General features: G+C 39.5%; 2 protein-coding genes across 12 annotated transcripts in view; one reads left to right on the top strand and one right to left on the bottom strand.

The window, feature by feature from the left end:
* TMEM209 (transmembrane protein 209) overlaps positions 1–13696 on the bottom strand; it is a 34438-nt gene extending 20742 nt beyond the window's left edge. For 7 of the 9 annotated variants that reach the window (XR_008296641.1, XR_003425999.2, XR_008296642.1 and 4 more), the window contains exons 1-7: positions 13219–13336; positions 11916–12052; positions 11708–11766; positions 10384–10515; positions 9641–9882; positions 5039–5240; positions 222–397 (exon numbers count right to left, since the gene is read on the bottom strand). Coding sequence is in view for 6 of the 9 variants with exons in the window: in XM_015071059.3 (XP_014926545.3) it covers positions 222–397; positions 5039–5240; positions 9641–9882; positions 10384–10515; positions 11708–11766; positions 11916–12052; positions 13219–13221 (951 nt within the window). In the remaining 3 variants the exon portion in view is untranslated. Of the gene's footprint in view, positions 1–221; positions 398–5038; positions 5241–9640; positions 9883–10383; positions 10516–11707; positions 11767–11915; positions 12053–12709; positions 13337–13563 lie in introns of those variants that run through there. The other 2 variants (XM_053218081.1, XM_015071060.3) reach the window with 2 other exon arrangements.
* Positions 13697–13790: 94 nt separating this feature from the next.
* On the top strand, positions 13791–25629 carry SSMEM1 (serine rich single-pass membrane protein 1). Of its 3 annotated transcripts, none has more exons than XM_027075475.2 (3): positions 13791–13930; positions 22280–22334; positions 24786–25629. In XM_027075475.2, exons 1-3 carry the CDS (start codon positions 13910–13912, stop codon positions 25280–25282), a joined length of 573 nt encoding a protein of 190 aa, XP_026931276.1. In that variant the 5' UTR covers positions 13791–13909; the 3' UTR covers positions 25283–25629. The 3 variants fall into 3 exon arrangements, with proteins under 3 accessions (XP_026931276.1, XP_014926533.1, XP_014926532.1); XM_015071047.3 differs by lacking the exon at positions 13791–13930 and adding an exon at positions 14175–14311; XM_015071046.3 differs by lacking the exon at positions 13791–13930 and adding an exon at positions 15981–16243.
* The last annotated feature ends 1833 nt before the right edge of the window (positions 25630–27462 follow it).

Raw genomic sequence — 27462 nt, 5'->3', positions numbered from 1 at the left:
CGCTAATGTCAACTGTATGCAACGAAGAATAAAACGTACAATACAATTCAGTTTTAGATACACGAAGTTACACAGGAGTCTTTCCAGTGTTTAATGTGTGCCAGATTTATGTTTCTGGCCAGTAAAAGTGAAGATTACAGACAAAAAATGTTCCAGAAGTAGAAGAGACTTTCTAACAATCTGCAATCAGAAATATTAAGTCATTTTTATTTTCCATTTACCTCCTCTGCAGCTTGTTTAGAACTGAGATCAGCCTCATCTTTGTTAGCACATGGGGCCTGAGACCTACAGGCAAGCTGATACTGAAACTTCTTCAAAGTCTGTGCATAATCTCCCATAGAACGATTGTAGTTCCAGAAGGTAGGACTGGTGGAAGGCGAGGTAGAATCTGGACTCCCTACAATAATGAATTTAAAGAGCATCAGTGTGTGCTGTAGTAACTGTGTCACTTAGGGTTAGCACACGAACACTGGGTACCTGGGCACCTAGGCGATGGCAATCAAGGAAGACAAAGCCCCAAGGGACTCTTCTCTTCCCTCCTCCCTGACATTACCTCTTCTTTAGAGAACACAGACTGCCTGTGCTAAAGATTAAAAAGAACATTTTCTGAGCAATATCAATCAAGTAGTTGAAAGTATCTGTTTATTTCTGTTGTAAAATTAGGCTTGTTTCATTCTCTAAGACTTTCAAATGACTCAGCAAGAAACAAACAAAAGACAAATTTCCTCAGGAAATAAATAGGCTAAGGAAGTTCCTTGCCTGAATTTTTAGTAGCTCTTTCTGAATGGTACGACTACAGCTTCCTATTAATAAACTACTCTGTGGGCCAGCAGCTCCACTCACTCTTCCCTGTACTACACTGCATTCTCTTTATAGCCTGTAATAATTCCTGCGTTGCATTCAAAGAGACTGCCCATTACACTTTTAAATTTATAAATTTACTTCTAGGAAATGTTAATAGTTAATATGGGGACTTAATCCTCTAGAGGATTCTACCAGAGCAGTTATTACACTTTAAGGCTATAGTTTGTCTTTTTACCCAAACAGAATTTGAGTTCCTTGAGGGCAGGAAATATTATTTTTCCCCAGCATCCCTGTGAGCTGATGCTGTGGCTGCTCAGGAGAATTCTGTAGGCTTTGGGAAACCTATCAGCTTGGATTTCACTGCCCAAGTGGGAAATGGTAATGAGGCAAAGGTGGGGTAGGGTTGGACTCAGACCCTTTTCTCCTACCTCTATCCCCTGTAGCCAGCATAGGGCCAAGAACCTCAAATGGCCACATTCTTGTAGATAAGAAAAAAATCTGTCCACTGGCACCAGGAGATAATAAGTAAACTCATCTAAGTTGTATGGGGATTTAAAAATTATCCATTTACATATGGGTTTAGAACACCCATTTATACTACCTGTGAAATCCAGGAACCTCCTAGCCCAGAAATTACCTAAGTTAGTTCAAGGTCATAATACTCCTTAGGTACTTGGCAGAGGCAAATACAAAACTGCTAGGAGGAGACAAGGCTTGTATCCAGCCTGCCCAGGATAGAAGAGCACAGATAGAACTGTACTGCAGATAAACTTACCAAAAACAAACAAGAAATACATAAATCACAAGAGGAAACAGGGTTCCAAGCAAAGGAATCAACAAGACAAAAATGTGAGTATTTAATCTTCGAGAACTTTAGATAACTGAACTACAGGACAGAGACTTTTAGAAAGTCATGTTTAAAGTGACTGAGATAGGAAAAAATTGAAAACATAAGAACAAGATACACTAAAATAAATCATGCATATTTGAAAGAGAACCAAGTAAAACCTTGAAAACTGGGGGGGGGTTGGGGGGGAAAGAACCCACCCACAACAAATGAAAAAACTCAGTGAGTTAAACAGCAGGTTAGATACTGCTAATGGAAGAACCAACCAGCAGCACAAACAAACTGTGGGGTGAGGGGGACAACAGAAGAATGCCAAACTACTAAATGCAGAAGAAATGAAAGTATTAGAAAGTCTCCATTTTGCAACCACCACTGCATTAACTCATTCAGATGCTAAAACCACCGGGTAAAAGGCTGTTGGGGAACAGGACTCACAAGTCTCAAAGTATCGCACTATAGATTATTTATTAATTACAAAAGGGAAAGGCCAAGGTTGCCATCATCTTGACCAACTGATCCAATTTAATCTCACCAATAAAGGGACAAAATGGTATCATGAGTCTCCTGACGTGATATGCTGAAAGGAGCACACTGCCACCTAAGTTGTATTCTTGCCAAAAAATCGTATTTAAACTGATTCTTATCTAATCCAATAATGAAAAATGATCACACAAATCCAAATTTGTAAAACAACTAGGCTGACTTCTTCAAATATAAATGTCATAAAAAAACAAAACAAAGACGCGCAAATGTTCTAGATTAAAAAGGACAAAAGAAGCATGGCAGCTAAATATGGAAAAATGATCCTTGATCAGATCCTGCACCAGTAAAAGAAAAAAAAAAGCTACAAAGGCCATTATTGGGTCAATTGGAAGAAATGTGAATATGAATAACACTAGCATCTCAAGTATGGTAATTACGCTATAGTCAGAAAGGAAAATGTTCACATTCTTGGGAGATGCATTCGAAATAGTTAAGGATGAAGTGGCCAGGCAGCAAAAAAAGTGTGTGAGAAAGAGTAAATGTGAGTGCCTGGTTTTTTACTATTGGAGAAAGGAGTTACAAATATGAAAAAGGAGGAGGCTAGAATAAACCCTGCATAGTTGGACTGCAATTGGAGGTATCAGTATGTACTCATGGTTTTTAATATATAGGCGGATGGATATGGAAACACATATAGGTGTGTTTGTGTGTGTATATACATATATATTCCTGGCTGTCTGTTGAGAGGACCTAGAGTAATGATACCCCATCAACAATGACATACCCAGTGCCCAGACATTAATTTCTCAACATCATTCTCCACTAAAAGCAATCATGGTCCCCTTGGAGAAATGGACTGACTCCAGAGCTAGTTAACCAGGAAAGTACAAGAGAAGCCTGGAATATCTTGTGGTGCTAGACAGTAAAACAAAACAACAAACAAAAAACAGAAACCAGAGGATCCCACTACCCAAACCTGAAACAATCTAACCACTAAAACAAATGACATAATTGGGGAGAAGAAAAAGTTCTTATCTTGCAACAGAATGCCAACAAATGAATGTAAAAGGTGGTTGCACAACAATGTGAATACCACTGAATTATACTCTTAAGAATGGTTCAAATGGTAAACCTTATGCATATTTTATCACAAAACATGTTTAAAAATGTAAAAGGGAATAATATAGAAGGAATGATGGAATGAGATAGCCACTACAACACAGTAATAATTTTGAAAAGAAACTTAAAAGGATGTTAAAGCCAGTAAGTCAAATTTGATGAGGAAGAAGATACTTATATAGTCTCAAAGTAGCTCCTCACAAAAATACTTACTATTTAATTTATATAAATACTGAATTACCTAAAACCTACAGGCACAGAGAGTTCAAAGTATAAGGATGGACACAGATACACCAGGCAAATACTAACCAGAAGAAAATCAGTACAGCTGTGTTAATATCAGAGAAAAGATTTCAAGGCAAAAAGCTTAAGATAAAGATAAAAGAAATAACTGACCAGAATGATATTAACAATCATGAATTTATATGCACTTAACATAATTTCATATACATTTAGCAAATTTAACAGAATTACGAGGACACATTTAATGTAAAACAACCAGTGGGAGCTTTTAACTGACTTTCTTACTAATAGAGCAAGTGGATGAAGATTAATAAGATAAAGAATTTAAGAACACGTTCAGGAAGTTTGGTTCAATGAGCAAATATGGAGCCAAGTATGTAGAGACTATGCCATCCTTTTCAACATACCAAAAACCATTTATAAAAAGTGATCACACAACAGGCCCAAATGCAAGTCTTAAAAAATACCAAAGAATTAACAGGGTAGAGGTCACAATCTCTAGTGTAGCACAATTAACTTAAGAGGAAAAATAAAAGATAATCAAGCCTTCATTTCAGTGTTTGGAAATTAAAAGCAACACCAATCACTAATATTACTTTTAAACAATAATAACACTTTTAAGTAAGTCCTATGGATCAAAGAGGAAATAAAAATGGAAGCCAGAAAATATCTCAATAAGACAAAGATAGGGAGAGGGAATGACATAGGTTGTTCTTTGCATTATACTCTATATAATTTTCAGAAAACTTGAAATAGTTCAAAATTTCACAAGAAGAAAAAGCATGCATCGACAAATAACAAGATAATATTGATTTGTTTCTTTGACATTTCTGGCACTTTCAGGCAAAATTAAATTAAAAATCAATGGAGAGATTTCAAGTGACACAAAGAGCCATGGTCCAATAAGGGACTTCCTCATTGTGGCCATGCTTTAGCACCTAATGTGCTTTCTGTGAAAGTTCCTGAGGGGGAAAAATCATTACGTGGCTCAATAACCTAATTTGGTTTCAAATAATTGACTTTGTTATAATCAAATCCACCCCAAATGGATTAAGATTTGCTAACACTGTTTCTCAAAGTAAACTAAAGAGAAGTTCGAAAATGTTCTGAAAAACAGCAGCACTTCTGGAGTAAATATGTTCTCCCTCCTTTATCCCTCCCTGTCATGCCAATCTTCCCAAGGACCAAAAAGAGACAACTATCACTTCAATAAGCTTTGCTCTGCACCGCTTCAAAAACATTTTATAGCCTCAATTTTTGAATAGAAAGTATAACTTATATATAGAAAAAGCTTTCAATCTTAATGTAGATAAAAGGTTCAAGAATTCTCAGTTCAACTGCATTTTACTTCTTAAATTTGGCGCACTTAAAATTCTAACTCTATAAAATATAAGAACAAAATGTATTTCTCTCCTAAGCTACACATATTAGTAAAAAAGAAGTATTTATGTACAGTTATCAAAATAATGAAAACAATAGGGTAAGGATAACATAAAAGCAACACCAAAAATGAGAGTTGGATCTGAATAAAAATATACATACCCAGCTTAACTCTATGCTGTTTCTCTTCTTCACTTCTAAGAAAAGTATCCAAAGTTCGTAGGTCTGTCATGTAGTCTTCTTTGTCAGTAGGAGAGTTATAGACGGTGGGTGAAGAACGGTAGCGAGATCTCAACCCACTGCCCTCCACTGGTCCAACAGTTGTAGGGTATGGAGAAGAAGGAGAAGGACTATAGCTTGCCAACTATACAAAATAAAAGAACTTTTTCTTATTGAAATTTACTTTTGTGTTGGTTTTTGACTTTCAGAAAGTAACGCACCCATTAGAATGGCCAAAATCCAGAACAATGACAACACCAGAAGTTGCTAAGGATGTGGAGCAACACGAACTCTCATTCACTGCTGGTGGGAATGCAAGATGGTACAGCCACCTTGGAAGACAGTTTGGAGGTTTCTTGCAAAACTAAACTACACTTATCATCTGATTAGCAATTGTGCTCCTTGGGACTTAGCCAAAGGAGTTGAAAACCTAGGTCTATACAAAAACCTGCCTACAGGTATTTACGGCAGCTTTATTCCGTAATTGCCAAAACTTGGAAGCAACCAAGACATCCTTTAGTAGGTGGACGGGTAAATAAGCTGTGGTACATCTGCATAATGGAATATTATTTGGCATTGAAAAGAAATGAGCTATCAAGCCAAGAAAAGACATGGAGGAACCTTAAATGCACATGACTGACTAAAAGAAGCCAATCTGAAAATGCTACACTGTATGATTCCAATTATATGATATTCTGAAAAAGACAAAACATGGAAAAAGCAAAAGGATCAGTAGTTGCCAGGGATCGGGGTCAGGAGTGGGACAGGATGAATAGGTGGAGCATGAGGGACTTTTAAGGCAATGAAATTACCCTATATGATACCGTACCATAATGGTGGGTATACAGAATTATATATTTATCTAAACCCACAGAATGTACACAACCAAGAATGAATCCTAAAGTAAACTGTGGACTCTGGGTGATAATGATGTACCAATGCAGGTTCATCAACTGGAACAGATGTACCACTCTGGTGGGGGATTTTGATATTGGGAAGGCTGTGCCTGTGGGGGGGCAAAAGGTATAGGACAGGTCTCTGTACCTTCCTCTCAGTTTTGCTGTGAAACTGTTTTGTTTTGTTTTGTTTTGTTTTTTGAGAGAGAGAGAGAGTGAGCAAGCGAGCGAGTGCAGTGGGGAGAGAGGCAGAGAATCCCAAGCAGGTTCCACATCAGGGCAGAGCCCCAAAGCAGAGTTTGATCCCACAACCTTTGGGTCATGACCCAAGCCGAAATCAAAAGTCAGTCACTCAACTGACTGAGCCACCCAGGTGCCCAAACCTAAAACTGTTCTAAAATATAAAGTCTATTTTTTTAAAAAAGCACTATGTGCACGTCTTAAAAAATGGAAAGTTTGAAGAAAATAAGTCATACTTAGAACTACAACCTAGAGGTAATATAATCCCTTTTCATATTTTATGTATTTTCAAATCTTTAAGTGCATATAGCTATATCAATATATTTTTGTTTTTACATATTTTTTTAAACAAAACAATTGTTTTTTAAACCTCATTTTTAACTTTTTTTCTACGAGAGAGAGAGAGAGAGAGAGCGAGCACGTATGTGTGCGCACACAAGTGGCAGAGAGGCAGAGAGAGAATCCCAGCCCCATGTGGAGCTTCAACTCACAAAGTATATAATCATAACCTGAGCCCAATTCAAGAGTCGGACGCTTAACCGAGTCACCTAGGTGTCCCTAAACCTCATTGTGTTTTTAAAGGTAACCAAGGATTTTCCTATAAAAATCCTCTGTAATATTCTTACTAGCTATACAATATTTCATTATACATACATACCATTATTTATTTTTACATTCAATACATTTGAATTATCTACAAGATTTGGCCACTGTAAATAATGTTAACATCTCTGTACATAAATTTTTTCTTTTCTTCTTCTTTTTTTTTAGTAAGTTCCACACCCAACGTGAGGCTTGAGCTCATGACCCTGAGATCAAGAGCCACATGTCCTACCGACTGGCCAGCCAGGTGCCCCTACATAAATCTTTTCTTAATTTCTGAGAAATGTCCTTCAGGAGATTCTTAGAACGGAAATGATCTGATCAAAGCATATGAACATTTAATACATATTCCGATTCTATTAAATGAAAATGTTGTGCTAAGTACTATTCAGAAAAAAGTTGATAGGCGGACCTATTTTGGCATATGTCCATTTCACTATTTTAAAATGTTTATTGGATATAGAAGAATTTTAAAAAATTTACATTTAACTTGTGTTTCTTTATGAAGTTAAACACTTTAAAAATATGGAGGCACGTGGCTGCCTCAGTCAGAAGAGCATCCAACTCTTGATCTCAGGGTGGTGAGTTCGAGCCCCAAGTCTGGTGTAGAGACTACCTAAATAAATAAAACTTAAAAAAATACAACTACTGGTCACTGGTATTACCCATTTTATTAACTATTTACTCCAGTATAGTGGCAAAAGAAATAAAGTTGAAAAAAAAAGAAAAATGTTACTCCTCTTCCACATTGATTTCTTTCTTTTTTTTGAGAGTGAAAGAGAGAGTGAGTGTGTGAGCAAGGGAGAGAGGCAGAGGGAGAGTGAGGAAGAGAATCTTAAGCAGGCTCCATGGTCAGCACAGAGCCCAACACAGGGCTCAATCTCACAACCCTGAGATCGTGACCTGAACCGAAATCAAGATTTGATGCTTAACTGACTGAGCTACCCAGGCGCCCTGCTTTCTCTTATTTATTTTTTTTATTAAAAAAAAAAAAAAAGTTTTATTTGAGAAAGAGAGAGCACAAACAGGGAGAGGGGCAGAGGGAAAGAGACAATCCCAAGCAGGCTTCATGCTCAGCACGGAGCCCGACCCAATCCCACAAGCCTGGGATCACGACTCAAGCTGAAATCAAGAGTTGGCCACTGAACCAACTGAGCCACCCAGATGCCCCCTTCTCTAAGATCCTTCTATATGCCATGATGATATCTGCGCTATTCACTAATTGGTTTATTTTTGCTGAGGGGCACATCTTATGCATAATGTACATTATTTTATTTTATCCTCTCAATAATAAGTAAATATTACTACCATACTAATTTCAGATATGAGAGATTAGGTAATTCACTCAAGATTGTCCCAGGATTTCAATCCAGTTTTCTGACTCTAGAAATGCACTGTACTAGTCCCTTCGTTTTTGTCTATGTTTCAACATTTCCATTATCAAAAGTTGAAAAGTTTCTTGAAAACTTAAAAGAACTCAATGACAAAACTTCGGAACCCTAATATATTCTGCAGATATATTTGATTAAAGTTCAAATTTTTTCTTCCTTATTTAGGTTTTCTACCTGTTAGTCAATCTCAGCATTTTTTCCCTAGAAAAATTACTATTCCATTTCATTAACTTTTCCATGGTATTAACTTAGTTCAACAAATATGTATATTTGTTGATATTTCATATACTATGCTAAGAAAACAAACATGAATAAAAACACACAATCCTGTACTCAAGAAGGTTACAGTCTCGGAGAAAAAAGATAATTAATGTTACCAAGTTTATACAGAGCTATTTAGTACAGATTAATAGTTTTTAAGAAATAAAAATAACTTACAGATTCAAGAGTAAACTATGGTGTTTCCACTAGATGGGTATTAAGTAGCCATTAAACAGAAATTACGTTTGGTTGGTAAAACTATGAGTGATTTTTTTCTCATGAAAACAAAAACTGTAAGTCATATTTGCCTATGGGTTATTAATTATCACTACATATACATTTCCTCATAAAATTTAACTTATACAAAATTTTCTAAATGTTATTATTTGCCAAAATTGTTATTGGGTAACCAGTAGTATGCAATTTCATTACAAAGAAAATATTATGTAACAGGTAAGGGCAGTGTGTTGATTTCACTTCCAAACATTCCTCATTTAACTAGCAGCTACAGGGATGTAGTTCTAACTAGTGAGAGCATCTGAAAACGTGACCATGCCCCCTTTAACACTCCTTTTATATTCTTACACTTCAGGCAGGAGTCACAATTTCAAATTTGTCAATTTTGCTTCTATCAAACCCACTTTGTGGAAGTTGGAATGGAGGTTTCTAGTCATCATGAAGGGTGGTGTCCATCATGAAGAGTCAAACTACACAACAATCCCAGTTTTTAGCTTAGGAGATATTCCACATGATGAAAAGCATTAAGATTCTGTAAGGATATACAAAAGTTTCATATAAACAAGCAAAGAAAGAGGGCAAACATAGATTTAAAAAACTAAAGTAAAAAATTATCATAGTCTCAACTTGTTTGAAAGACCCTGCAGAAAGATCCTAGAGGGTGACTCTCAGTCTATTATCTTTGCAAAAGCTGATTTTTTTCTTTCATTTTAGGGTGTGGTATACATAACGTCTGAATAGGTATCAGGATCTGGGTTCTGTTCTTGGCTCTTAAATGGGCAATTTGGGCAAGTCAATTACCCACTGTTTCTCAGTCCTGTCAGTGAGAAAATGAGGAGTTTTGATTCATTTGGTGATTTTCAAGGTAGCTCCCAATTCTAAAATAATGTGACTGGCCAGGAAAAAAGATTCATTACCTTATTATAACCACTGATGGGAGAGTAAGTCACTCCAGGGCTATAGGAACTGCTGCCACCTGATGACAGACCTTGCAGCTGAGGGCTGTATCCGGTTATACAGCTGGTGGTGAACTTGGGGCTGGTACTGGGTGAACGAGATGGGCTATAGCTCAACACACTCTGACCCTGAATTGAAGGAGAAGGTGGCGAGGGAGGGATTTGGGTTGCTGCCAGATCGTGTGGAGGAGTAGTCTGTACAACTGGAAGGAAGGAAGGAAAGAAAGAAAGAAAGAATGAATGAATGAATAAATAAATAAATAATATGTGCATGCATGTATAAGTAAAATTTCTATAAAAACAGACTTAATGAAATGAATCCTTTTCTTCAGGAAAAGAGAAAGTAACAGAATAACTTGGTTGTTAAATTACATATTATTACCTAAGGACACAAAGTAGTGGTTTACCATTTCCATACAGTTTAAAGTAAGAGATTAGCTTCAATCCATAAGGGTTAGTCATTTAATTTTAACTGTAATTAAACAATGGAACAAAGGTTGTTGAATAGTATTTCCATTCAGTTTATACAAATAGGAATGATAATCATTGGTCTTAAGACAATTTATTGTAGACTTGTTTAATATAGTTGAACCAGATGGCTTTAGAAGTCCCTTCCAGCTGAGTCTATAAAAAGGGCAAATTAAATTGAGAAAGATTTATTGCCAACCTTTCCCCCACCTTTGCAAAAGATATAAAACACTTACCAGCTGTTTTCAACCCTAAAAGTGTTTGCTGTCCAGGGCTAACAACCAGACTTGTTGGTGCCACAGTATATTTGAAATACCTCCAAAAATCAAATAAGGCGTTTAGGCTGAAGAGGGACGCAAGGGCAAGCTCTGGAAGAGAATAATTTATTTTTTTTAAGGGGGAGGATGGAAGGGATAACATTTAAAGGTGAGTGGAAAACAAAACCCTTCATACTTTAGCAATTTAACAACACAACTGAAAACTATCTTCTTAGTCCTCATAACAGTTACCATTTAATGAATGTCTATTATGTATAATGTCTATGGCATTTACTAGTAAATTTCAAAATATTCTCAGGCACCTGGCTGGCTCAGTTGGTGGAGCAAGCGACTTGATCTCAGGGTTGAGTTGGAGCCCCACGTTGGGTGTAGAGATTGCTTAAAAATAAAAAAATCTTTAAAAAAAAAATCACTAACCCTCACAACCTTGTACAATAAACATTTTCACCTTCAGTTGACTAGAGGAGTCAAGTGACTTTTGCAAGAGCACACAGCTAGTTACCGAAGTCATGATTATACACTCTCAGGTATGCAGATCCCAAAACTCTTGCCCATTAAAATTTTTAATGTTTATTTATTTTTTGAGAGACACAGAGAGATAGAGCACGAGCAGGGAAGGAAGGGGCAGTGAGAGAGAGGCAGACACAGACTCCGAGGCAGGCTCCAGGCTCTGAGCTGTCAGCAGAGCCCAACATGGGGTTCGAACCCACGGGCTGTGAGATCATCACCTGAGCCAAAGTCGGACGCTTAATTGACTGGGCCACCCAGGTGCTCCCAAAACTCTTGCTTATTCACTTGCCACACCATTAACATGTGTATTAGACTAGAGAATTCACTTTAATGGCCATAAAGACTCTTTATACCCTCTTTATACTGAAGAGCAGAGAGAAGTAGAGAGGAGGACAGAACGAGGAACCTGAGGAAGGCATTAATGGAATAGAAATCTGATTGTTCTTGAAGGGAGACATGGTAGGGATTTAGGGAAGGCATTTCAGAGAAAATAAATGCGAATCACCACCACCAGAAGTTATTTTTCATCAGAGGACTCTAATGATTACCTGGAACTGTACTGTTTAATTTGTCTCCTCTACATTCCTCTACTAGAATGTTCCTTCCATGAGGGCAAGGATCTTGTTCCCTGCCTGCTATATTCCCAGTTTTTGGAACACACTACACACTTGAATATTTATGGAGTGAAGGAATGAATACTAAGCTGAATTAAGCATGAATGCAGTTTTTCATTGGTAGCAAACCTAAATCACAGTAAAAATTAATTACTTACCAATATACCAAAGGGGCCAGTATGTCACATTATAATATGAACTAATCAACTTTCCAGTCCTGAAAAAATTAAGAACGCTTTTCAAAATCTTAAAAAACAAACACAAAAACCAAACAACAGAAAACACCTAAAATCAAAAAAACACAAAAACCTGTGGAACCAACCACTGTCCTCTTTAAGTTTCACTTTTTTTGATTAATTAACTTACATTTCAGTATATATCATTCCAGCCACAGATACATTTAGGAGTCCCCAGGCTAAAACCACTTTCTTAGCTTCTGTTTCTTTTCTCATCTTGATGGTTCTGTCAATAAGGGAAGCACTAGGATTTGCCTCCCCTTGCATCTATCCAAAAACAAAAAAGCACAGGAATTAACCAAGAGAAACCACTTCCCCATTTAAGAAATCCAACTTGTGTCCTTTATAATTGTAACTAAAAGCTGCACATATTTTCCCTTATCTTTACTGTCTTTCCAAAAATTTTCATTTCATTATTATTGTATGAAAAGGGAGCCCTAAATTATAACTTTATAGGCACCATACACCATATTGTAATCAATAGAGAACTTGCTCATCACTTCAGAGAACACTTCCAATGAATAAAAATGTCTTATTTTGTAATTTAAAAGGGTGGTAATTTTATGTGCAATTACTCCGTATTGTTTTGGAATGTCACAAAGACTAGCCCAAGGGGGCTAATTTAAGAAACTCAAAATACCAAGCTTTGAGAGAAAATATTCCATATTAGCTACAAGCCATTCAAGACTCTCCTCTTGGGGCTCCTGGGTGGCTCCGACGGTTGAGCCTCCGACTTCAGCTCAGGTCATGAGCTCATGGTTTGTAGGTTCGAGCCCCAAGTCGGGCTCTGGGCTGATAGCTCAGTGCCTGGAGCCTGCTTCAGATTCTGCGTCTCCCTCTGTCTCTCTCTGCCCCTCCCCCGCTCATGCTCTGTCTCAGAAATAAGTGTAAATATTAAAAAAAATTTTAAGGCTCTCCTCTTACATCTTCACGCAGAAGATCGTAAACAACTCTGCACTCGGACCGCTGGGCGCCAAAGATCCCAATTTTGTGTTGCCGCCGATAAAGTGTGAGGATTGAAGTTTTATGAGGGTGAACGCTCCTGTTGTGGAGGGGATGAGAGCGACTGGGGAGGGTGCAGTTTGGGTCCACGTGGGATTTATATTTCCTTTGTTTCGCTAGGCCTCATCTCCGGCAGAAAAACATTAAGACTTCCATATCTGGAGTCGTTGCCCAGAAAGCACAGAGCAGCGCTCTTCCCACCACCCAGTCCGCGAGTCAAAACTTCCCAGTCCCGAGAGCTTCCCTCCCTGGGTCTCCCAGCACAAACTTCAGCAACCCCTATCGTTTCTTTCTTCCTTTCCGCTACAGGTGGAGGGACGCCTGGCCACACCCCCCATGGCTGAACCCTCTGCAGATCCGCAGTCGTGGAAACCCCACAGCACGCGTGGACTCCGCGTCCACCAAGCACAAAAATGACCCCGAAAACCCACCATGTTCTTCGGCCGGAAGCTGCTGGCTCGCGCCACTCTCTACTGCACATGCGCGAAGCCAAGCTCTAAGGCGTAGGCAACCAGTTTGCCGGACGACAGTTACCGGAAGAACGGACCTTCTCGCGAGAAGAGGAGGTTGGGGAGAGGGCTGGGAGCCCTAGAGCTAGGAACGTTGCCTGGGAAACAGCTTTAAGGTTTGTGGCTCCCGCTCAGCTGCGGGGAGAAAGTTGGGCAGCAAAAATTCAGACCAAGCTCTGAACCCGCAGTAAAAAGAAATAACTGTAACAAGCTGAATTTCTATATACTAATATAACTTTAGCTTCCTTAGAGCATTTATGGACTCACATTTTAAAGCAGATTTCATTAAGCAGGGTAGCCAATTGTAGGGTAAAGAATGTGGTAATGTGTCCAGACACCCATCAGCCTCAGCGAAGCATTTCTCACAAAAAAAAGTGTTCTGACCCAGTGTAAGTTCTTAAATATCCCTGTGATGAGGTTGCAGCAGTGAGAAGAAAACCCCAAACGTGTCAAAGTTGCCAGTGGTTTTGAGGTTTAAAAAAATGAAATCGTCCCTTTTCTTGCATATTCTTCGGAACTGATCCTGAGAGGGAAAAGAGGTTCATCGGGGAGTTCAGTTTGGTTTCATTGAACGAATCCAAACGCCTACTCTGTGCCACTGAGCCGCGCCGGGATGCGAAAGTGGAGCTCCCTGGTTAGTGTCTGGAAGAGCTCAGCCAGCTGGTGACCTAGGTGGGCAGGAGAGGTGGGGGCAGGTGAGCCCAGAGGCGTGCCACGGATGGGCTCCCGGAAGGAGAGCTTCCTGGAAGAGGCGACGCCGGCCTAAAGCACAGGGCCAACAGCCAGGAAGAGCAGGGCGCTGGGACCCGCCGTTGGGGATGTGGAGAAATGTTACCCTAATGAAAACATCACACCTTTTCACAAGAGGCTAGTGGATTGTTACGTCATGTACGTCTCAATGACCAAAAAGTTTCCTAAAATGCATCTAAAGTCAAATAGAAGAAAATTGTTTCCTTAATAGATAATAATTATTATTTATTTACTGCGTATCATTAATATGCAATGGAATCTGCAGGTATGCTATGCTCTTAAAAGACCTGATTTTTTTTTAACTGCGATTTTAATAATTTTTGGACTGCCTTAGCAGCAGTAGTGTTTTGCTCTAGTTTTAGATTGAGACGAACTAACTCAAAAATGGTTCGCAGTGAAAGGGTTCAATGTACAGTCAAAATTAAAATACTAGGTTCCTCCCTACCCCATGTATCTTTCCTAGGAAATTGTATACATTTGATGTCATTTACAACAGACTCATCGTTCCTCTCTTGATGTCCTTAAGTTATCGTGCATTTGTTGAAGGCTTAAAAAGGAACTGTACTGGGGCGCCTGGGTGGCTTGGTTAAGCGTCCGACTTCAGCTCAGGTCATGATCTCACGGTCCGTGAGTTCGAGCCCCGCGTCGGGCTCTGTGCTGACAGCTCAGAGCCTGGAACCTGTTTCAGATTCTGTGTCTCCCTCTCTCTGCCCCTCCCCTGTTCATTCTCTGTCTCTCTCTGTCTCAAAAATAAATAAATGTTAAAAAATTAAAAAAAAAAAAAGGAACGGTACTATTATCCAAATTTGATATATAGCTGGCATTATGTATTAGTTTGCTAGGGTTACTGTAAAAAGTACCCTGGAGTGGGTGGCTTAAACAACAAAAATTAAATTTTTTCACAGTTTTCCAGGTTGGAACTGTTTTCTCCTGAGGCCTCTTTCCTTGGCTTACTGACTTCTGTGTCCTCACAGGGCCTTTTTTTTCTGTGTCCACATACCCCTGGGGCATCTCTTACTCTTCTTATAAGGACATCAGTCATATTGGATTAGGGCCTTATCTTTATGACCTCACTTAACCTTAATTATCTCTTTTTAAAAATTTATTTATTTATTCTTGAGAGCTTGTGAGCAGGGAAGGGGCAGAGAGAGGGAGAGAGAATCCCAAGCAGGCTCTGCATTGTCAGTGCAAAGCCCTATGTGGGGCTCGAACTCATGAACTCTGTGAGATCATGATCTGAGTCGAAATTAAGAGTCCAATGCTTGGGGCGCCTGAGTGACTCAGTCGATAGGGCTTCCGACTTCAGCTCAGGTCATGGTCTCACAGCTTGTGAGTTCAAGCCCTGCATCAGGCTCTGTGCTGACAGCTCGGAGCCTGGAGCCTGCTTTGGATTCTGTGTCTCCCTCTCTCTCTGCCCCTACCCTGCTTGTGCTCTCTCTCTCAAATAAATAAACATTAAAAAAAAAAAAAAAAAAGAGTCCGACGCTCAACTCATGGAGCCACCCAGATGCCCCTCAACTTAATTGTCTCTTTAAAGCCCTATCTGTGATTATAGTCAAATTGAGGGTTATTCATTCAACATATGAATTTGGGGGAACACAATCCAGTCTATAACACATTAGACCCACGTATGTTAATCTACATATGGTATGTGATACGATACATGTAAAAGACACTGAAAAAAATCAATGAATACCTCAGAGACTTAGATTTTATAGGCATTAAATTTAAGGAAAATACAGTGTATACAAATTTCAGGAAAATAAAAAAAAAGATTAGGGCAGAATGCACCCTATTGACATAGGGGGTAAATACCATAACCTTTCGTAGAAATAATTTAGGTAAATCTTCCAAAAGCTTAGAAATCCAAGAAGTGTTTGCCGGTTCCTGTCACAGTTACTGAAGTATATGTCATAATAGGTTGCCAAGGAAATTGTCATACACATGGAGTGAAGTACTTCTCAGTCATCTTCATTCTTTTGAGCATGCTTTATTTCCAAAGCGAGAAGCCATCATGGGAGACCTTTTTTCCTTATTTTGGGAGGTGGATCCTCCTCCCCTACCTTTAAGTTTTCCTATTCCAAGTCAGGATTATGAATGCCAGAAGGATGACTCTTGCGGGGCAATAGGGAGCTTCCTGCTTTGGTATTTTGTCATTATATTGGTCCTGATGTTATTTTCGCGGGCTTCTGTCTGGGTAGGCTATCCAATTTCATTTTATAGAATATGTTGACTGTAGAATAGGGGATTTTCCATAAAATAAATTCACTTTACTTCGATCCAACTACTTTTTAAAAGTTATTTTAAAAATAATGCAATCTCGCTGTAGAGCATCCGAGAATATGGAAAAGGATGAAGAAGAAAATTTAAGCTAGCGTAATCCTATTCTCTAGAGATAACTGTTGTTAACATTTTGGAGTATATTCTAGTTTTTTTTCTTTTTCTCTATCTCAATATATTTCTCTCCATTTCTCCTTGACCTTACATTGTTGGCATTGTATTGTACATATTTTCGTATCCTGCCTTTTCAAAACTTAGTGTTATATTGTAACACTTCCTCAAATCGTATTCACACAGCAGCACTCCTCATGACTGCATGACTTTGTCTTGTGGTTGCACCAGAACAAATCTGTGATTCTGAGACATTTAGGTTTGCAGTTTGTCCATAGACTATGTAATGCTGGGATGAACTTCCCTACTGGTGAATGACCTCCACATTCCTTTTGTAGCCACGTAATTCTAATCAAAGATACTAAAGTTGTCGTATTTATAGAAGACGTGTTGTAGGATTTGGGAGTTTGTAGAATGAGGCACTATACTCTCCCTCCAGATAAGATGTAGAAATAAACTAAACAGAACGAAGGTCGCCATTCTAGACCACCTACTAGCAGAAGAAAATACCATCCTCTTAGGAAGGAGATAGCCCAAATTTTCAGGACTGTGAATCTCCAACATATTATGAGTAACCGAGCTCTTATAAATTGCTGACATGGAGTCCTTGCTGGCCATTAATACAGGCTGATGATTAATCAAACCTCCATCATTTGGCATTACAGTCAGAACACTGGGCTGGCAACGGGCAGCTAGACCGAGTGCTGCATCAGCTCTAGAAGGAGAGCAGGAGGTTTGGTCTATCTATGCCAGCTGGATTCCATTATGATAATCAGAGACTCTTCCCCTCACCACCTCTTCCCCCTGAGAAGTTTCATCTAAAGTCTAAATGCTTCTTCAAGTAGATACTTTGCCAAAAGGAGATTTAGAATAGTGATCGCTGATATGTGTCCTAAACTCCCTAGCTAAGTATATTGAATTTGTCTGGATGGGCCAGAAAAGATACTTTAGAAAATTAACAAAAAATTGAAATTGATTCCTGGCAATTTCCTCATGAAGACCACTTACGAGGTCTAAGCTATTCTTCTCCTTTGCTTGCGTCAGCTCTTTGGAGTCCCAGAGTCCTGAGCTTCAAGGACCTGAAGAGAGCACGTTGTCCTGCCTCCTTTCTGTAGGCGAGTAAGGTATCAGTATCCCTCCTTTTTTTTTTTAATTGATAAACCCCCAAGGAAATCAAGCGACTTGTCCAATGTCACACAAGTGGTTAGTGACAGAGGAGATACAGACCATGGTTTCCTGCCATATAATTCGTTTGCTTCAAAGCATAGCTGAAATGTTGAATTAAATCTATTCAGTGCTGATTAAAACCTTAATTATCTTAGAGGTTTCGTCTTTCACTTTGTATCCTTATGGCAGTTACAATTGGTTGAACGGCTTCTTCTGAAGGGTCCCAGATTTGAAATCTGAGAACCGTATGAGAGCTAGTCAAGGAGGATGGAATTTTTCTTTCACTTTGAACTTCATTTTCTCTGCTAACCTATGAGCCTTTATGTACAAACCTTGAAGTAATGGTAAAAGTGTGATGGAAATGTGGTGGTAATTATCCTCCACTGCGAAGCACAGGGATTTCCTCTGGATTTGCCACTCTTCAGGATGCATTCACTTTTTGCTTTCAGAGACTATGAATACTATATTTAGTTTACACATTTGTTTAGTGTTTATTCAGACTGCTGGTGCTGGTATTTTTCCCAACAATGCCAGTCCAAGCTTCTTGTTTTGCATATGTGGAAACTGAGTTTAAGAGGTGTTAAGTGAATTAGAGAAATTGCAGAGTTGTAGAAATTGCAGAGATCTAGCCTTAGCCTAGATCTCTCCTCTGTTCTACCCTACTCCTCAGGGCAGGCTCTGCTGCTGTTTTCACTCACGGAGTCACACGCAGATAGTTAATAAAATGCTTTTGATAACCACAGTTCGTATGATTCCACTTAGCTTGATGCAAAATCTTTCTCAGGATTTTGTGATTATATTTTAATGTGACATTAAGTCAAATATAGAGGCTTTCTGTGAAAATGATATAAACCTAATAAATGTTTTTAAACATTCCCCCTTCCTCGTCCATTACAAAAGTATGCATTCTAGAAAACGTAGAAATTATAGAAAAGTGCAAGCAATGAAATAAAAATCACTCCAGATTACATGGAAATAACCAACTACTATTACTTTTAGGCTTATAAGCTGCTAATCATTTAATAATTATCTCTATACATATTCAATTTAAAATAAGCCCCCCAATCATTTCTAAAAGAGTGGTTTCTTTTGTATATATACATATATGTATGTATATGTATGTGTATATATATGTACATATATGTATGTATATATGTATTATATTAAATATACATTAAAATATATATTAAATTAAATATATATTATATAGAAATTAATATATATTATACTTATATAATATATAAATTTCTATATAATATATAAATTTATAAATATATATTTATATATACTATATAAAATATATGTTAATATATTAAAATAAATATATATTAAATATACATATATACATACATATATGTACATATATACACATACATATATGTACATATGTATTTAATTTAAATCAGAGTTTAGTTAACATATAGTGTAATACTGATTTCAGGAAAAGAATTTAATGATTCATGACTTACATATAACACCCCGTGCTCATCCCAACAAGTGCCCTCCTTAATGCCCATTGTATCTTTTGTTCAAAAGAGTGGTTTCTTTTTAAAAATTTTTTTTTTCAACGTTTTATTTATTTTTGGGACAGAGAGAGACAGAGCATGAACGGGGGAGGGGCAGAGAGAGAGGGAGCCACAGAATCGGAAACAGGCTCCAGGCTCTGAGCCATCAGCCCAGAGCCCGACGCGGGGCTGGAACTCACAGACCGCGAGATCGTGACCTGGCTGAAGTTGGACGCTTAACCGACTGTGCCACCCAGGCGCCCCCAAAAGAGTGGTTTCTTAAAAGAAGTTTTCATTCTTAAGGTTTTCAGAGAATGGTTGCCGTAACCCAAAAAGGAGAGAGGCACCTTGTTAAAGATACTTGCCTGCTATTGCAGAGATCAGATACTAAGAAAGGAATGGGCCAAGGGTCCTGGATTGTAGTTATGAATACCCAAGTACAGCACTTTCTACCTGAAGGAAGTTGGACTTTCTACAAAAATTCATTTTTTTCCTAACTGGAGACAACTTAAAAAGTTATAAGGAAAACTAACACTCTTTCACTCAAACTCAACCATTGCTAACACTTGTGGACATTGCTTAGTCTTTTTTCATATTTTTAGTGAACTTGTGATCATACTGCATATACAAATTTGCATCTTGATTTTTTTTATTTTTAATTTTTTTTAATTTACATCCAAATTAGTTAGCATATAGTGCAACAATGATTTCAGGAGTAGATTCCTTAGTGCCCCTTCCCCATTTAGCCCATTGCCTCTCCCACAACCCCTCCACTAACCCTCAGTTTGTTCTCCATATTTATGAGTCTCTTCTGTCTTGTCCCCCTCCCTGTTTTTATATTATTTTTGTTTCCCTTCCCTTATGTTCATCTGTTTTGTCTCTTAAAGTCCTCATATGAGTGAAGTCATATGATTTTTGTCTTTCTCTTAATGACTAATTTCACTTAGCATAATACCCTCCAGTTCCATCCACGTAGTTGCAAATGGCAAGATTTCATTCTTTTTGATTGCCGAGTAATACTCCATTGTGTGTGTGTGTGTGTGTGTGTGTGTGTGTATGTATGTATGTATATATATATATATATATATACCACATCTTCTGTATCCGTTCATCCGTCGATGGACATTTGGGCTCTTTCCATACTTTGGCTATTGTTGATAGTGCTGCTATAAACATGGGGGTGCATGTGTCCCTTTGAAACAACACACCTGTATCCCTTGGATAAATGCCTAGTAGTGCAATTGCTGGGTCGTAGGGTAGTTCTATTTTTAATTTTTTGAGGAAACTCCATACTATTTTCCAGAGTGGCTGTACCAGCTTGCATTCCCATGCATCTTGATTTTTAACTTAATATTATAACATGCATTTTCTTATGCTGTGACATGCCTTTATTATAATAGTTTTTACAACCATATATGATGATTGTACCATAGTTTATGTAACCATTGCCTCCTTTTGAATTTTGAGTTTTATATTATCTTAATTACATTCTGATTATTTTTGTGCATAGTCTTCTCTCTTTGGGGGATTATTCCCTGGATTATTAGATTCCTAGTGAGAATTATTGTGTGTCAAAAGTGTTACCAGTATTTCTAAAATTTTGATACATTCTGAAAGACTTGCTTTATATTTATATCTTTTGGCAAAATCACGTTCAGCATCAAAAAATGGGGCACGGATCTGAACAATGGAACATACTTATTTATGGAATATTGGGCTAGAATATTTGAAATTGGAACTCTTCAAAGAAATCCACTTCTTTTTTGTTGCCAGATTCACAGATAATGCGTTATGGTTGCCTTTTGGAGGAAAGTTCCTAAACGATTTAGGAGATATTAAGTTTATGAACTTTGGTAAAGATCTTCAAAGATAATAGAAAGGAGACCTGATGAAATGTCCTTTACAAAGTAACTTAAGGGGTGCCGGGGTGGCTCACAGTCTGTTAAGCGTCTGACTTCGGCTCAGGTCCCGATCTCACAGTTCACGAGTTCGAGCTGTACTGACAGCTCAGAGCCTGGAGACTGCTTCACATTCTGTGCTCCCTCTCTCTCTGCCCCTTCCCCGCTCACACTGTCTGTCTGTCTGTCTGTCTGTCTTTCAAAAATAAATAAACATTAAAAAAATTTTTTAAGTAATTTAAAATCAATCCCAGTACCATCAAATCTGTTTTTAAATGATATTTAGGGGCACCTGGGTGGATCAGTCATTTCAGTATCCGACTCCTGATTTCTGCTTGGGTCATGATCCCAGGTTCAGGGGAATCAACACTGAGCATAGAACCTGTTTGAGATTCTCTCCTTCCCTCTGTCCCTGCCCCTCTCCCCCACTCAAGCTCTCTCTCTCTCTCTCTCTCTCTCTCTCTCTCAAAAAAAAAAAAGAGGTTTAAATAACATGTCTTTACAGTGTGAATACAGGAAAACTTTATAACCTACAGATCCTTGTCAGTATTTTCTTTCAAGTCTTTGTTCCATTTGGTTTGGTTCAAAACACATTGGTAGATTCGGCATCAAAGCCTGATCTTCAGTGGGCAGCAGATGGATCACTGTAATGGAAACTCAGTAAGAATTTATTGAATCGGGGGCGCCTGGGTGGCTCAGTCGGTTAAGCATCTGACTTCAGCTCGGGTCACGATCTCACGGTCCGTGAGTTCGAGCCCCGCATCGGGCTCTGGGCTGATGGCTCAGAGCCTGGAGCCTGCTTCCGATTCTGTGTCTCCCTCTCTCTCTGCCCCTCCCCCATTCATGCTCTGTCTCTCTCTGTCTCAAAAATAAATAAAAACGTTAAAAAAAATTTAAAAAGAATTTATTGAATCGTACTGAATGTTTAAAATTAGACATTGTCCAAGAGTCTAGGGCAGTAGTGGATTTTTTTTTTAATTTTTAATGTTTATTTATTATTATTGAGAGACAGAGAGAGACAGAGCATGAGCAGGGGAGGGGCAGAGAGAGGGGGAGAGACACAGAATCTGAAGCAGGGTCCAGGCTCTGAGCCGTCAGCACAGAGACCGACACGGGGCTCGAACTCACAAACCGTGAGATCATGACCTGCGCTGAAGTCGGACGCTTAACCGACTGAGCCTTCCAGGTGCCCCTAGGGCAGCAGTGTTTTACAAGTAAATGTAAGCGAAAACCAACCGAGATTGCTATTACTAATCTGTATTTCTGAAACAGATGTCAGAGAAGAAAAAGGATGAAGACAGTGGGACCAGCACCTCGGTCAGTAAAGGTGAGCATGGGTACATATTTGGTATTGGACTGTGATGAGAGAAATGTGTGCTGAATGTGGAAAGCAAAGTACAGAGAACAGCCCAGAATGGCTATAGGGCCTCCCCAGACCTGTGGTGGCCCCTTGCGGGAGCTCCTTGCTTTAGCCCAGGACAGCTTACCTGCTTTTGCAGAGCCTAGAGTCTATAAATAAATTACTGGTAGGTAGAGTTCAAGCTCTCGCTTCATTCCTCAACATTCTCCCTTCACATAGCCTTTAATGTTCGGGTTGCTACAGCATTGTGAGCTTTGTATGACATCTTTTTAATTTTTTTTTTAACATTTATTTATTTTTGAGACAGAGAGAGACAGAGCATGAACGGGGGAGGGGCAGAGAGAGAGGGAGACACAGAATCGGAAACAGGCTCCAGGCTCCGAGCTGTCAGCCCAGAGCCCGACGCAGGGCTCGAACTCACGGACCGTGAGATCATGACCTGAGCCGAAGTCGGACACCCAACCGACTGAGCCACCCAGGCGCCCCATGTATGACATCTTTTTAAATAACCTATAAGCTGTGGTGTGCTGTTAAGTGTTTTAACAACTGGCTCCCCAAAAATGTGGATGTGTGTCTACGTGGGGTTTTTTAAATGTCGCTGACATGAAGGATGTATGTCGCACAATTTACAAGTAACAAAACATGTAATACACTTTATAGTAAATTCCATATAGATTGCCAGTTGTAGCTAAATGCTTTCCTTGATTTTTGCCAGACCCTTGCATCCTTGGCCGGCCTGTGGCTGCAATGGACGAACAAGTGTAGCTCCAAAATGAATGTTCTTTTCCTTTAAGTTAAGGAGTAAGATGAAAGAAACAAGATGTATGTTAGAACTTAACCTGGTTGTCAATGATGTGACTTCTTTGCTGAATTGGATAATAGTTTTAGAATACTCTGGAAGCATATTTCCCTTGTTTTTGGGTGCTATTCACAATGTGGTGGCTACAGGATGACACTTTTTTTTTTTAAGTTTATTTATTTATTTTGAGAGAGAGAGAGCACACATGTGTGAGCAGAGGAGGGACAGAGAGAGAACCCCAAGCAGGTTCCATGCCCAGCGCAGAGCCCAACATGGGGCTCAATCCCATGACCCGGGAGATCATCACCTGCCACAACCAAGAGTCGGACACGCAACCAATGAGCCACTCAGGCACCCCATGACACTTTTATTTTTTATTTTATTTCATTTTTTTTAAAGTTTATTTATTTGAGAGAGAGGGAGGGGGACAGGGAGAGGAGAGAGAGAATCCCAAGCAGGCCCTGCACTGTCAGTGAGGACCCCAATGCAGGGCTTGAATTCAAGAACCAGAGATTATGACCTGAGCTGAAGTCAAGAGCCACCCAGGCGCCCTGCCCATGTCACTTTTAAATGTAACCTATGTTAGTAACCTGTTTTTCATCACTTTAAGCCTAAACAACCCACAACCCATAAACCGAGACCTGAGTTTTAGTGCTTGTCGATTTCTACGCCATCCATCAAAACTGATTTCAAATTACCAGTGTGATGTTACAGGGGAGAGATGCAGAGTAGCACATGATTACGTGGTATTTCCAACCAGATAGGACAGAAATAGCTTTAAGAGCATACCTCATAATAAAATGTAATGAAATAATTAGGAAGTGATTAGTTTTGAGTATTTATCACATTTATGTAACCTAAATTGATTTAATGGTGAGTTTGTATAATTTCATTTTTACTAATGGCTGTGTTTTAACAGCTATCTTATTAAACTCCTGAAAGCTTAACAATCTGTTTTTGCCAGCCAGCTGGGCAAAAGACAACTCCAGCACACTCACTGTGTAGAGAAAAGATCCTTTTTAGTTTCCCGCTACCCAAATCACGTTCACATACATAGTGGAATCTTTAAGACTTCAAGGCAAGGTTAAAAAAGGTCCTTCTCGGGGCGCCTGGGTGGCTCGGTCGGTTACGCGGCCGACTTCGGCTCAGGTCACCATCTCGAGGTCCGTGAGTTCGAGCCCCGCGTCGGGCTCTGGGCTGACCGCTCAGAGCCTGGAGCCTGTTATGGATTCTGTGTCTCCCTCTCTCTCTGACCCTCCCCCGTTCATGCTCTGTCTCTCTCTGTCTCAAAAATAAATAAACGTTAAAAAAAAAAAAAGGGTCCTTCTCTGGAAAGGCTTAGAGACCTTTCCCTTGGTCTTATATCAGGGGCCCACAAAACTTCAAAAGCAGTGTGTCAAGCATCCATTTGACCCTCCTGGTCTTTAGGAGATTTGGTGTAGTACATGTTGTACAGATGCAGGGAGACGCCGACACTTGCAAGTGAGTGGAGAAAAGTGGTGGCTTGGCAAATGGCAACTGAGAGTGAGTCCACACGTGCCATAGGCTTCCTTAGGGAATATGAAGTTCCGGTGACCAATAACATGCCTAACATATTCATCTGTTTCCTTGGCTGTTAGCAAGCAAAGATGCTTCCTTTAAGCGGCAAAGCAAAGATGGTGACTGGGCCTCTTTACAAATGATGAAAAAACCAAAGCAGAGCCAACTCACCCCCGTAACTGACTCTGAAGTGGCTTTGGTCAACGCCTCTCTGGAACAAAGACGAGCCAGGCGCCATTCTCAATTCAGCCGGGTGAATCAGACCCAACGTGATAGTGATACTACCGAGTGTGACGGTGAAGAATCTAACTCGGGAGCCTCTTCGTGGAAGGAGAGTGAAAGTGAACATCACCCATCACCAGCTAGTATTCAGAAGAGGAAAATAGCTCAGAGGCAAAGGAATGCGGGAAGCTACCAAACCAGGGAAAGGCCCTGCCTCCACTGCAAAGCCATGAGAACCAGTGAGTGGTTGACACGCCATTTCCTTCAAAACACTTCAGGAACAACCCACACGAAGGCAGATATTCAAGAGGAAAATCGTGTACCTGACATTAGCACAAAGTACAGCAAAATTTGAATTTTATCAAGTCCTTACCTTACGCAAAGCCAAATGAAAGAGATGAATAAAACACAAAAAAATCACCAGAGCTCTAGGTGAGGAGGCTTTTACAATAGAGTCTCTCTACTAACAACAAAAACATACTTGGAACCCAAGAGGTAAAATTTCTGATAATCCTTTGTCCAAAAACAGGCCAGTGAATTTGTTTATGGCACCGTTACAACATCAAAGATCTGCATCTCCTATGGGTTTTTTTTATTCAAAAGAGCAGAAGACATATTTTATTCCTTGCATATTTGTATTTTGTTTATGTCTGTACTACAAATAAGGAAGCTCTTTGAAAATATATTTATGTTCACAAACCATTTAAATGTATTCTTATGTTTTGACGGTCTGACTGACTGAATGAATTAGGTGACATTGGTTGGCATGGAATGGACCACATTCTCCAGGTCCGTATTTTCAGGTGACTCTATCTGAGCTGCATTGCTGCACATGTATCAGCTACAGTTGGTGAGGAGGAAGAGAGCCTGGAAAAAGACCCGAATAAGTTTTGGGTAATCTAATGTACAGCATAGGGACTCTGGTTAACAATACTGTTACAATGCCATAGTTGAAAGTTGCTAAGAGTAAATCTGAAAGGTTCCCACCACACACAGCAAAATGGTAATCGTGCGAGGTGATGGAGTGCTAAATAATCTTATTGTGGTAATCTGTCACAATATATATGTGTATCAAATCATCATGTTATACACCTTAAACTATACATGTTATAAATTATGCATGCTATACACCAATAAAGTTGGAATTATATCTCAGTAAAGTTGAGATTAAAGAATTAAAAAAAAACTATGCCACAAAGTGCTACCAAAAAAAAAAAATCTATCAACCATTGCTTAAAAAGAAAAAGAGTATTGTAATAGGGGTTAAATCTGTTGCCATAGGGTAGAAAATCAAGCTCAGCTCCAAATACAGCAAGGACGAGGGGTGATTTACAGCCAAGGAGCAGGGTGGGGGGGAGGTTAATGAATGGAAAATTACTAAGAGGAGACATCAAGGATAGAGGATTCTCGACAACCTGACCTAACAGGATTCTTGCTAAAGATAGTCAAGGATTTAGGCATCAAAGATAGAAGAAGAGGATATTAATCAGATATTAAGGGTAGGGAGCTCTCACTAAACTTACTTAGCTGGATTCTTGCTAAAAGTTGGGCCAGGCACCAAAGTTGAGATCTGGGTGTGAAGAGGGCTCAGAGGAGCCTGACTAAGATTTGGTCAGAGAGAATCTTTATGGAAAATTAGCCACAATCCAGACATATGTGAGGTTGGGCTTTTGAGTTAAGTGGGAATCCCAGCAGTGGGTCATTCAGGCAGGTCTCAGTAGATGGGTGGCCATTCTGGAGACCATTCTCCAGATGGATAGCAGAACCCCAGCTGGGATACGAAAGGAGGCCCCAGATCCCAGAGAAGAAGGCTGGCAAGGACAAGATAAACAGCAGGGACTGTAGTCCCTGGGCTAGAGTTCAAAGAAGGCCTTAAATCTTGGGGAAGGACTTAGATATTATATATGATAATAAAGACTGCAACCTGATACTGGGGACTGAGCCCTTCATGACTCACTGGCAGAGAGATCACAAGCTATGATTTTTGGCTCAGGGGTTACTCCTGCTAATAGTAGCTTTAAAAAAAAAATTTTTTTTTAACCTTTATTGTTGAGAGACAGAGTGTGAGCAGGGGAGGGGCAGAGAGAGAGGGAGACACAGAATCCGAAGCAGGTTCCAGGCTCTGGGCTCTTAGCACAGAGCCCGATGTGGGGCTCAAACTCACGAACTGTGGGATCATGACCTGAGCCAAAGTCGGATGCTTAACCGACTGAGCCACCCAGGCACCCCTGATGGTAGATTTCTTAATTGATAGCAACAAAGGGAACTGAGGGGCAATGTGGGAATCCCAACCACTGGAACTAGGTCACTAGAATCCAGGACATGGGTGAAATTTCTGAACTTATTTGTGGAGACTGTCTTGTTCAGATTGCCTGAGTTTTGGAACAGGTCTGAGGCCATGAGCGAAGAGCAGGACTTCAAGAGTCACCTGAAGCATCAACCTTTTCCATGAAACCTTCCCTAACTCCTTGACACCCTCTTCCACGTTGTTCCTTCAGGCAGAACTCACTGTGCACTCCCTTATGCTCTAGCGTA

This window comes from Acinonyx jubatus, chromosome A2, assembly GCF_027475565.1.
Source record: "Acinonyx jubatus isolate Ajub_Pintada_27869175 chromosome A2, VMU_Ajub_asm_v1.0, whole genome shotgun sequence".
In the NCBI taxonomy this organism is placed as follows: Eukaryota; Metazoa; Chordata; class Mammalia; order Carnivora; family Felidae; genus Acinonyx; species Acinonyx jubatus.
This window is presented reverse-complemented; position numbering and strand designations above follow the sequence as displayed.

Coding starts and splice junctions, on each gene's coding strand:
- SSMEM1 (XM_015071046.3), top strand. CDS start 16,061: ATGGGAGACCTTTTTTCCTTATTTTGGGAGGTGGATCCTCCTCCCCTA. Junction 16,244..22,279: donor TTTCGCGGGCTTCTGTCTGG/GTAGGCTATCCA, acceptor TTTCTGAAACAG/ATGTCAGAGAAGAAAAAGGA. Junction 22,335..24,785: donor CAGCACCTCGGTCAGTAAAG/GTGAGCATGGGT, acceptor CTTGGCTGTTAG/CAAGCAAAGATGCTTCCTTT.